The 12117-nt window shown below is 42.9% G+C and overlaps 1 protein-coding gene across 7 annotated transcripts in view; it reads left to right on the top strand.

The window, feature by feature from the left end:
* Positions 1-11586, top strand: part of LOC106584331 (ELAV-like protein 4) — an 81106-nt gene extending 69520 nt beyond the window's left edge. For all 7 annotated transcript variants that reach the window (XM_082968022.1, XM_014169500.3, XM_014169498.3 and 4 more), the window contains one exon: positions 7589-11586. In XM_082968022.1, the coding sequence (XP_082824148.1) occupies positions 7589-7916 (328 nt within the window). In that variant the 3' untranslated portion in view covers positions 7917-11586. The remainder of the gene's footprint in view (positions 1-7588) is intronic.
* Positions 11587-12117: the final 531 nt, after the last annotated feature.

Genomic DNA, 12117 nt, shown 5'->3' with positions numbered 1-12117 from the left:
GATCTCTGGAATGTGGTTGTCTGAGGTCAGGAGAGAGTAGCAGCGGTGGTCTGAGTTTCCTGGGGTGACATTCAAGCCGATTTAGGCTCATTCTGGCTTCTCTGGCAGTGGTCAGAGTCCAGATTCCGGGGATGATATACTATCCCTGGTTGGCTCTGGAGGGTTTTCAATGTAAATCGGATGACATCAGTCCGGGGCAGCCTAAAGCCATGGCTTTGGATTCGGCGGGGAGAGTGAACCATTGGTGGTTAATGCGCCTTTGATGTAGATGTGTCGTAGAGCGGCAGATCACCTGGGGGTGGATTTGCCTTCTTCTCCCCCGCACTGGAGTTCCTCCAGGTTTGGGGGGGGGGAGGTATTTACTTCCTGTCACTGCAGCGGTGAAGTGTTGCTTACCCCTGTTTAAAGATTTTGCCGATGAGCTAAAGTCGACCTGGGATTACCCTCATTCAGCCAGACTGGTGCTACCAAGTTATGGTGAGTTAAGGAATGTAGAGGGTATGGAGGAGGCGGGGCTCATTTGAACACTACCGATGGATTGAAAGCTGGCGAGTTACTTAGCTCCAGAGGCTAACAATGAGGCTAATCCTAGCACATGCTTCCGAATTAACAGTGCCAGTTCTCAGCGGATCAGCTGGACAAAGTGCACCAGGCTGAGGGTGTGGCAGCCCAGTCTTTGAATGTGGTCACAATGCTTTGCATCCTCCTTTTCGTGGCGTCATTACGTCAATGGTCCCCAAAGTCCTAGCGCCTGTCTTGAGGCGGCAGGCTTTTCGGGTGGTCCCTGTGTAAGAAGTACAGAGTGGTTGGTACAGCCGGTACTTTTTAGTTCCCAAGAGCAATGCAACATGGCATCCCATCCTGGACAAGGTTTAAAATGCTCACACTTTGCAGTCGGAGCGTCCCTGCGATTGGTTCACGTCCATAGATCTGAGGAATGCGTATTTTCATGTGGCTATACATCCTCTCCACAGAACGTTTCTGATGTTTCATTTCGAGGGTGTAGCCTAACAGTTTCTGGTCCTGCCTTTCGTGCTCTCCCTATCACCCCGCACCAATACTCTGAGCCCTTGTGGTGCCTGGGGATCAGAGTATTGGCCTATCTGGACAATTGGCTGATCGTAGTGGAGTCAAGGGAATAGGTGAAGCCCCACACTGCCACACTGGTTTCCCATATTCAGTCTCTGGGGTTCATAGTGGATAACAAGAAAAGTTTGTCCCAACAGAAGAGGATCGCATTCCGGCTCTGTCTGGCACAGTTTCAGCTGGTGAACTCTGTGCCTTTTCGCTTGTGCCTGTGGTTATTGGGTCTGATGGCCTCTGTGATAGCTTTGGTGCCTCTGGGACTTCTGTTTATGTGTCTGTTTCAGAACTGGGTGATTGCTACGCGTCTGGACACATCTCGCCACATCGATTTCTCAAGGTATTCCCGTCGTGCCTAAGGACATTGTGACTACTGTCACCCGTGACTACTGTTTGCAGGGGGTTTTCATGGGCATGGTAGTGTCCCGCAGGGTGATCATGACAGACGCATTCTTACTGGGATGGGGAGGGCTGTGTGTGGGCTACTTAGAAATAGGGATTTGGTCAACGCATATCAATTAACAAGAGCTACTGACTGTTTTGCTATTGCTGAGGCATTTCCTTCCTATGTTGGAGGGACAACATGTGTTGGTAAAGTTCGACATCAGGATGGCGCTGGCGTACATCAGCAGGCAGTGGGGACGTGGTCCCTCTCTTCGGCCGTTATCTGCTCTTATGGAGCAGTGTGCATTTCCTGTTGCTCAGTGTTACGCACGCCTCTTGGAGGAGGAAACGCAACACCCTGCTACACTCAACTCCCCGTGGGGTGAAAGAGGTATGTGACTGTAGGTGCGGGTAAGGATGACTGAGACAGAGAATTTTACCGTTAACAGGGAATTTATTCCTTCACGCGGTAATTTTGGGAAAAAGGGGCTGGACGGAACCAAAGCAAAGAAAGTTAAAGTTAAAGAGCCCCATCTCCTACCTACCCACAACTTACCTAACTAGCACCACCTGGCGCACTAACCAAAATACAGGGGATGGTCCGCCCGGTCTTACCTAGGGTGCATAGACAGAGTACATACGACGGGTACATGTATGCCCACAGGCCTCTTGCCTAAGCACTCCCAAGGTGCCTTCCCCTTCCCCCCCAGGAACAAATGAAACAAAATAATACAAGCAATTTCAATAATCAAAAACACTGCATCCTATTGACACCCACATACCTCAGAAGTAGACAAAACCTGTCTCTGAGCAACAACCAACACAGGACATCCAAGAAGCTCTATCTGAGCAACAACCAACACATGACATACCAAGAAGCTCTCTCTGAGCAAAAACACTGGCTTTTATACAGCTGGAGAAGGAGTCTGTAATTGCAGACAGCTGTATCCCCTGACGAGAGGGCGGGGTCAGCTCCAATCTGCAATGGGGCCGACCAATCAGCTTCTTGGGGGAATCCAGGAAGCCATTTCCTGAAATACATACACATACATACAAACCAACAACAACACAGAAACTGGGGAACGTAACACGCCCACCCCAAAACCTGCAAACTTACAGTTTGCAATAACAAAACCCAACACGCATCCCCAGTTACTAAACCCGTGATAGAGCGTCGGGCAACCACATTCGCCGAACCCTTCACATAGTGAATCTTTACATTGTATCCTTGTACAATCAGAGCCCACCTGATTGTACATCGGCGGTTCTGATTGCTTCAAAAACACCAAAGGATTATGGTCCGTGAAGACCAGTACAGGCAAGGCACTGGAGCACACATATACCTCAAAGAACTGTAAGGCTAGCAATAAAGCCAGCGTCTCTTGTTCAATAGTGGAGTACCTTGACTGACACGAGTTGAACTTACGGGAGAAGAAATTGACGGGCCGATCCATTCCCTCTTCATCTTCCTGCAAGAGAACCACACCAACCCCCACTATACTAGCGTCTACGTCCAACTTATAAGGTTTGTCAAAGTTGGGGTCAGCAAGCACTGGGGCACTACAAAGTAGCGCTTTGGCAGACTCAAAAGCATAGTTACAGTCCTGGGACCACTTATATGGTTCTTTGGGACTAAGCAGAGATGTAACGGGAGCTACTACCGTCGGAAAATTCTTACAGAACGTACGATAGTACCCTACCATCCCCAGGAATCTGCGCAACTGGCGGCGAGTCATGGGAGCAGGAAAAGCAACTGTTTCCAGTTTGCCAGTTACTGGGCGCACTTGACCTCATCCCACCTGCTTCCCTAAGTAAGTCACAGTAACCTTCCCAAACTCACACTTGGCCAAATTGAGGGTTAAAGAAGCATTCTCCAACCGCTGAAACACACTTTTCAAGGTGGCGAGATGATCAGACCAAGTAGACGAATGAATCACCACATCGTCAAGGTAAGCAGTACAATTTGGCACATCCGCGAACACAATGTTAACTAGGAGCTGGAAAGTAGCAGGTGCATTACACATTCCAAAGGGCATCACAGTGTATTGTACGAAGTTATCAGGTGTAACGAAAGCCGAGATGTCAGAAGCTCGAGAGGTCAGAGGCACCTGCCAATAACCTTTTAGCAAATCTAACTTACTAATGTAAGCAGCAGAGCCAATTCTATCAATGCAGTCATCTAAGTGAGGTAGAGGAAAATAATCAGACTTTGTAACTGCATTTACACTACGATAGTTCGTACATAAGCGCGACGTACCGTCAGGCTTAGGAACAAGAATGCACAGGGAACTCCAGGAGCTGTTACTGGGTTTTGCCATGGCATTCTGTAATAAATAAGCTACCTCACTTTTCATTACCTCCCTTTTCTTCGCATTAACCCGGTACGGATGTTGACGTATAGGAGCAGCATTCCCCACATCCACGTCATGTTCCAAGATGGACGTGCAACTTGGAACGTCCTGAAACACATTGAGAAAACTATTTATCAATAGGATAACATCATTAGTTTGATTGTTATCCAAATGTTCCATTTGAGAGGGTAACTTTTTCAGCATCTCCAAATTACATAAGCGTTCACACTGCTGTAACGTATGGCGTAACTCCAACCCGTCCTCCTTATCCTGTTCTAGGTCCCAGCCAGGCTTCAGCACCACCGCAGCCACACTGGAGACGGCGGGCTGGACCTGCTTACCTGAGGAGCTGTCTGGGAAGAACACCTACGATCTGGAGTCTTTATCACATAATTGGTGTCACGTAGTTTCTTTTCCACAAGATATGGCCCAGAAAAACGTGCCAACAGAGATGAGCCAGGGATTGGGAACAAAACTAAGACTTGATCCCCTGGTGTCATTTCATGCGCTTTTGAGACGAGGAGAGAGACTTTTGGGCTAACGCACATGCGGCGTGCAGTCCCTCCCGCATCTTACTGACATAATCCAACACATTTTTAGGGGTGCTACTGGGTGTAGGAGATTGGATATGCTCCTTAAAAACCTTTTTCGGACCCTATGGGGTGTGTCCAAACACAAGGTCCGCAGGGCTTAACCCGAAGGACTCTTGTATTGTTTCCCTGATAGCAAATAGGACAAAGGGCACGCCCTCATCCCAATCGGTACTGGTATTCATGCAATATTTGCGTAGCATCGCCTTTAGCGTCTAATGCCCGCGTTCAAGGGCCCCTTGACTCTCCGGATGATACGGACTGGAGACCTGATGGGAAATACACAGTGTCTTTAACACATTTGAGAACAGTTATGACATAAAGTTGGTTCCCTGATCAGTTTGGATTACTTTAGGGAGTCCAAACATAGGGAAGAACTTCACTAGTGCCTTCACCACAGTCTTAGCCGTTATAGTATGGAGAGGGATAGCCTTTGGGTATCGAGTAGCACTGCACATTATTGTTAGTAAGAACTGGTTACCTGACCTGGTTTTCGGCAACGGGCCTACACAATCGATTATCACTCGTTCAAACAGTTCCCCCACCACAGGAATCGGGCAGAGCGGCGCACGAGGAACTGTTTGAATCACTTTCCCAGTGAGTTGACATACATGACATGTTTTACAAAATTGGACCACGTCAGACTTCAAACCTGGCCAGAAAAAATGTTGAAGGACTCGGTTATAAGTCTTTGTGATCCCCAAATATCCGGACCACGCCTGGTCACGGGCGAGTGAGAGCATCTGCTGTCGGAACGGTGTAGGAACAACCACTTGACACACTTCACTCCAGTCACTAACGGTGTCATGAGCTGCCCATTTACACATCAAAACTCCTGCTTCCATAAAGTAGGCAGTCTCCTTAGTTTTAGCTTCCTCAGTGGAAATTACCGAAGCAAAACACTTGCAAAGACTGGTGTCTCCTTTTTGACATCTAATCACCTTCTCGGGGGTGACAGACAAAGGAATGTCATGTAATTGGGGCGCGATTTCACTTTCCCCTGCCTTAGTTTTTACGGGGGTAAAAACTGTCGGCCTTGCAGAAGGAATACTCGGTGCATTGTCTTCTACCTCAACATTCTCAAAAATGGAACTAGACAAATTCCCCACATCTCCCAGCTTGCGAGATCGTGCCCTCGTTAACACACAAGCAGGGAAAACGTGGAAATGCTTAAACCAATTTATCATCTGCAGTTTTGATTTCTGGGTTGTCTACTACTTCTAACACAAGAGTGATGTTACCACCAGCAGTATCGTTCCCTAGTAGCAATGTGACTCCTTTTACTGGCAGTGTAGGCACTACACCAACACGAAAACGTCCTGATACCAAGTGGACCCAGTGTAATGGTACAGGTACGTTTTTTGTCTCTATACCCTGTAATATGACATGCGAGCCACAATATGTTTCAGGAGACCAGGGTAAAGCATCACTGACTCTTCACTATTATTCTACAATGTAGAAAATAGTAAAAAGAAAGAAAACCCCTGGAATGAGTAGATGTGTCCAAACTTTTGACTGGTACTGTATTTTGGCATCGCGCCGTCATGGGGTTTGGGCTCGCTAAAGAGCATTACTGAATTGAGGAAATTAATGCGGGCCCCGGTATTATAGCCAGCAAGGCGGGGCTTCTGAGGGCGGGCTTGGCATCCATTGGCCAGTTGGGCATGATTTCAGTTTTCAGGTGAGTATTATGGGTCGTTGACTGCCCATAGTATGTTATACCTCGTTCCCTCCTTCAGGGGACAGTAGTTATATTCATAACTGTATGTTATAAAACCTCTAGTGAATGGAAGACTTGCTGTTAAAAATATTCATTTGACACAGGGTGATGTATTTTAAAAATCTATATATTATTTTACGTAAATTTAACTAGGCAGTTAAGAACAAATTCTTATTTACAAGATAATGACAGCCTACACCAGCCAAACCCAGACAACACTGGGCCAATTGTGCACCACCCTATGGGGCTCCCAATCATAGCCAGTTGTGATACAGCCTGGAATTGAACTAGGGTGTCTGTAGTGACACCTCAAGCACTGAGATGCAGTGCCTTAGACCGCTGCACCACTCGGGAGCTCAGTTGATAGAGTGACTGTAATGAGACACAAACAATAACCTAAAAGAATATTGTGATGGCAAAGATGTTAAAGCTCATGTAGTACTGATTCTTGCCGATACAAGACTATGATCACTGTCATCCTCATCCACCCCAAAACATATGACTGCAGTGTTGGTGGATGGAATACACTTTGTTCGTATTGCTACTGGTACTGGGCTGTAAAGGGCTTCCATTTTCCATTTAGTTTTCTCCTTCCTGAATAAGGAGGAGGCTTCTCTGAGACAGCTGCAGTAAAGCGGAAATCTCAATTAAAGCATACCCAATAATGCTTATAGTCATTCCTACAGAGGTGGCATAAGAAATTAACCTTTTATCCAATTTACCTTTTATTTAAAGTGGCAATTTCCTTTAAGCGGAAAGGCAGTAAGTGAAGTCAACTGAGCATTCAAATCTCTGTATTGCAAAAAGGGAGAAGATTACAGGGCGAATAAGAGCAGATTTACTTGGTTGCATACTCAATATCTGATGAATTTAAAAATGTTTTAATTCAGCAAGTTCCTGCAATTTAGTTCCCAATAGAGGCACTCAGGGAGACAGAAGGAGAAAAGCTTCCCTTGTGCCTCCCTCCCTCGTATGCTGCTGCTGGAGATGTTTCCCAGCAGGCCCCCACAGAGCAGTCAGCCTTGAGAAGAAGCCGCTCAGTCAATAGCGAGGAGCGATAGAGGGGAGATAGTCTAGCAGGAGGATACTGTACACAGACAGATATACCCATAGTGCATTGTGCACTGGGTAGCACTGGTAATAATCCATGTTGGATGGATAGGAATGCTAGAGCTGTTTGGTTGGTACTGTATGTACTGAGGGCTGGTTGGAGCTAGTTATATTAAAAAGCCTTAAAACCAATACAGTAGATGCTTGGGATTCCAGAGTTTGGTTTCACTTTGGACACTTGGAGGGGAACTTGAGTGTATAGGGAAATGGCTTGTCCTACAAGCTCAGAGCTTGTAAATCCATGCACACGCAGTGGGTTTCCTATTTCTCTCAATTTGACATTTGTTTCACTTAACATTGTGCTCTTTATCTCCCTCCCTATCTCTCTCCCTGTCTATCTTGTGGTGCAGGTTTTCTCCCATCACCATTGACAGCATGACTAGCCTGGTGGGCATGAACATCCCTGGCCACACAGGCACTGGCTGGTGCATCTTTGTCTACAACCTGTCTCCAGACTCTGACGAGAGCGTCCTGTGGCAGCTGTTCGGGCCCTTCGGAGCGGTCAACAACGTCAAGGTCATCCGCGACTTCAACACCAACAAGTGCAAGGGCTTCGGCTTCGTCACCATGACGAACTACGACGAGGCGGCTATGGCCATCGCCAGTCTCAATGGGTACCGGTTGGGCGACCGCGTCTTGCAAGTCTCGTTCAAGACCAATAAGACCCACAAGTCCTGAACCCCTCCTCACTCCAAATCCCCTGTCACCACCATCACCCTTATAGTCGCCCAACACATCAACTCTCCAACAGGAACACAGCAAACAAACAAACAAAAAAGAACTAGAAACGGCTTATAATATAGCTTTGGACCTATAAGCCAATGTTGCCTAAGTATTACAAAATGAAAGATAAAAATATCCATGATTTGGGAATCCCTGTGATAATACAGGATTCCTGTTGTATATCCTTTCTGTTCTTGTGATTGTTAAATGATTTTCTCTTCTATGTAAACAGTAGCAAAACCAGTCCCCTTATTTCAAAGAAGAGAATATCCTTTTTAGATTGAACTTTCTTGGTCTTGATTCAGGATTTCTTTCTTTTTTAAATCCGGATCCACTGTCGTTAGAATTATGCCTCCCTGACAGAAGAAGAGAGGGGGCTCTTTTTTAAATTGGTGACCATTCATTCATTTTTTGTGTATATTAAAAACCCCTATAAATTCTAAGGGATTACACAATCCTGTTTTCTCTGATGCAGAAAAAATTATTTAAAAAAAATATGTTTTGTATTGCAAACAAAACATTTCTTTCCTCACTGGGGTTTGGGAGATCGGGAGAGGGAGGGGATGGGTTAGCTTTCCTGGTGACACATTAAGTGATTTAAAAAACACTATTGCCAAAGAGAGAATCTCTTTGCTTGAAAATGCATTTAGAAAAATAAAAAATAAAGAGAAGAAAATCTATTTTTATAATATGATAATTAAAATAAGAATTATTGAAGAATTTTTACAAGAATCTGGATTTGAAAAAATAGAAAAATATTTTGACTGGCTAATTAGAGGGTGGGGGGAGGGATGTGCGCCACCTTGTCTTGTTCGTTCTGCAGTGGTACTTTTTAGGATCAAAGGTTGTTTGTTTTTAGGAGAAATTGATTGGCGATGATTTTGTAGATGAAAGGTTTTGTCAAGGGATGAAAATTGAGGCAGGTGATCTTCGTAATTTTTCATAGTGCGTAATTATTCAACAGCGATACCCAAAAGGGAAGGGAAAGAGGTCTTTCAAGGCCTAACCATCCTCACAGTCCGGAGCCCAAAGCAAGAAGCATTGTCCACTTGTTTTCTTTTTGTCAGTCTATGGGATATCAGTAATGACTATATACACATCTATCCATTTAGAAAACCTACATTATCTATTGATTTCTTTGCTATCATTTTGTGGAATTTGAAAAGAACGTCCTTTAGCGATCAACAGTAGGTGCTATATTACATGATTCACGTATCTTAAATATCCAAGTTTGTTGTTCTATGTGTTGTTTAGAGGAAAAAAATACTTTGATGCTGACATTGAATTGAGCTGCTGTTCTTTTTTATTTTTATTGTTGGCCCCCATCTGGTTAGATTATCCCTTGCTGAAAAACCAGATGACGGACTTTGGGCCATGTAAGAATCACTTAAAGAGTTTTCTTTGGCTTGCTGACTTTTAGGTTACTTGCTGAGTGTGAAGCATTGTCAAAATTCTATAATAATTAGCTAGTTATGTTAGTCTAGATATTTGTTTCCTCAAAGGATCTATTACAACGGTGTCTTTATTTGTTGTGTACAAATAGATAATATATAGTCTACATTTGTTTTACAATATCTATATCTATATGAGTTGTCACTGTTTTTTGTTTTAGCTTGTCTTTTTCATATGACAACTTTATGAAGTGATGGTTCAGTTATTTAGAAAACTCGTGAGGAATCCTGTTTAATATGTTGTCATGTCGCTTGTGGGAAAAAAAACGTTTTGGATTACATTTTTGTTAACTACCGCGGCAAAAGAAATTGAACAAAAGCTTATAAAATAACGTATTTATTCATTATTTATTGATTGTTTCATTGCTTCAACTATTTATTTATATGAATTATTTATTTATTTTGGTATTTATTTGTTCGGTCTGTGTATTTACGTGATTCTGGTACAGGGAGGGAGGACGTTTCTGAGCAAAAGGGAACCAAGCGACTAGGGGAGAGGCTCTTCCGTTAGTCCACTGCACTGAGAACTTTTAGTACGTTTGTGCTTTGTACCGATATATCAAAATTACAATATAAAAAATCCAAAAGTTGAAAACGAAAAAAAATGTCAAGAGGGTTGGTGACGCTCTTCCCTTATTACTAGAAACAGTTACTCGCTATGCATAACCTAGTTGATAGTTAAATTTGCTATTGCTTTTTTCTTGTCTTGTTAAACAAAATCTTTAAATCTTTTTCAATACAGTTTAGTCTTAATAGAATGTTATAACAGTTGTTCTGGTTCAATATAACCTGTGATAAGTTTGTGTCGTTTTAAAGCCACTCCGCACCCTCCCTCCACACTACCGCTTTGTGATGAAACTTTATGCAAAAATGTGGGTCTGAAGCATAGTTTTCAGTTTTCAAACATTTTATAACATCCAATTTTGGAGACTCGGGCACATGAATTTGATGAGCAAATAAATGTCCATTGTATTTGAGGGTCATTCATTGCACTTGAGTAATCAGTCAACTCACCTAAGAGTCAAACTTATTTTTAGAGAATCGTCATGTTTGAAAGTTACATAAGAACATCTCTTTAAAGAGATCTTGAACATTGCACACTAACTGTACTTATGGCAGTTGTTGCAATTTAAAAAGACTGAAGGTATTTCATGGATTGTACCCATTCTATATTTTATATACTATAATATTATATATATTTTGAAAGGTAAAGGTAGGGAATGGTTCCAGAAGTACTGAATTGGATTTTGTTGAGCCAGAAAACATGAGGTGTAGGGAAATTATAAACACTTTGACATGCATATTCATACTCTCTCATAACCACGTCTTAGGCAGCCCATCTGACATCATCCAACCACTATACGGTTCTGACCTCAGAACACCAACGGACCCCTTTTCATGCTCCAGAGCTGTTGGGAGCTTGAATTATGCAACAACCCCAGTAGAATGTCGTTCTGATGTGTGAACATATTTCCTATGTCTTTTGAACTCTTATGATGTGTGCCTGTGTTCTGTCTAGACCCTCTTGTGCGTCTGTGTGTTCATGCGTGTGTGTTTGTGAAAACGTTTGTGTGTGTGTGTGTGTGTGTGTGTGTGTGTGTGTGTGTGTGTGTGTGTGTGTGTGTGTGTGTGTGTGTATGTGTGTGTTTGTAAGGGTGTTTAAAACATGGGGCTGTGTCACCTCGGTCTATGTCCAACCCCTATGGCTCACACCATCCCCTGTAGCGCCTTATAGTGGCAGCCTGCCAATAGGAAATCAACAGCCAGTAGTGTAGGAGGGAAGGTAACGAGAGGAACAAGGCTCTTGTCATTTTTCATTTTCTCCTAAAATGTGTTTGTTTACTATCTGAAAATCTATTAACTATCTTTAAAGACAAAAAATAAGAAAAAAGTTCACAGGGCCTTACTGGTCTCTCTTACTTATGCTATCACTTATCAATTATCGATTATTGATTATTGTTATTATTATTATTATTGCTGTTATTCTTAGTATTCTTAATCCAATTACTGCGATGAATGACTTCATGTTATCCTTGCTAGTTTAGGTAATTTCTGAAACTGGAAACAAAATAAAAATCTTGCTGTAAATGTTTTTTTTTTTTTCTCATAAAACTGTTGTGTTTGAATTATTTGTACTTTTGAATGTTGGGACAATAAAATGAGGTGTTGAAGAGCTTTGTTGTTTCTTCTCGTAAATGGCGTTATTACATTATCAATTGCACACTCACCTTTTAGAAGCAGAATCATGTACGATTAGAAGCTAGATCCTGCAGATCCAGAGTGATGTATCTGTAAAGCTTCACATAACTGCTGCCTTGGTAATACAAAATATCTATTTCAATATAGATTTCCTAGAGAATTATTCACTGCTCAATATAAAATGTCACTATCATAATTCATGACTGCTTCGTATCTTTCTCAAACATTCGAAACCGTGGCATTTTGAATACCATGAAATACAGTATATTGATAAAGTAATAAAATAAAAGCATTAATTCATTTTTTTTTTTTTTCATTTTTATTTAACCAGGTAAGCTAGTTGAGAACAAGTTCTCATTTACATCTGCGACCTGGCCAAGATAAAGCAAAGCAGTGCGACAGAAAAAGTTACATGGAATAAACAAGCGTACACAATAGAAAAAAAAGAAAGTCTATATACAGTGTGTGCAAATGGCGTGAGGAGGTAAGGCAATAAATAGGCCATA

The sequence above is a fragment of the Salmo salar genome, chromosome 23, assembly GCF_965601325.2.
Source record: "Salmo salar chromosome 23, fSalSal1, whole genome shotgun sequence".
Taxonomy (NCBI): Eukaryota; Metazoa; Chordata; class Actinopteri; order Salmoniformes; family Salmonidae; genus Salmo; species Salmo salar.
The sequence above is the reverse complement of the archived record's forward strand: the minus strand, read 5'-3'. Positions and strand labels throughout refer to the sequence as shown.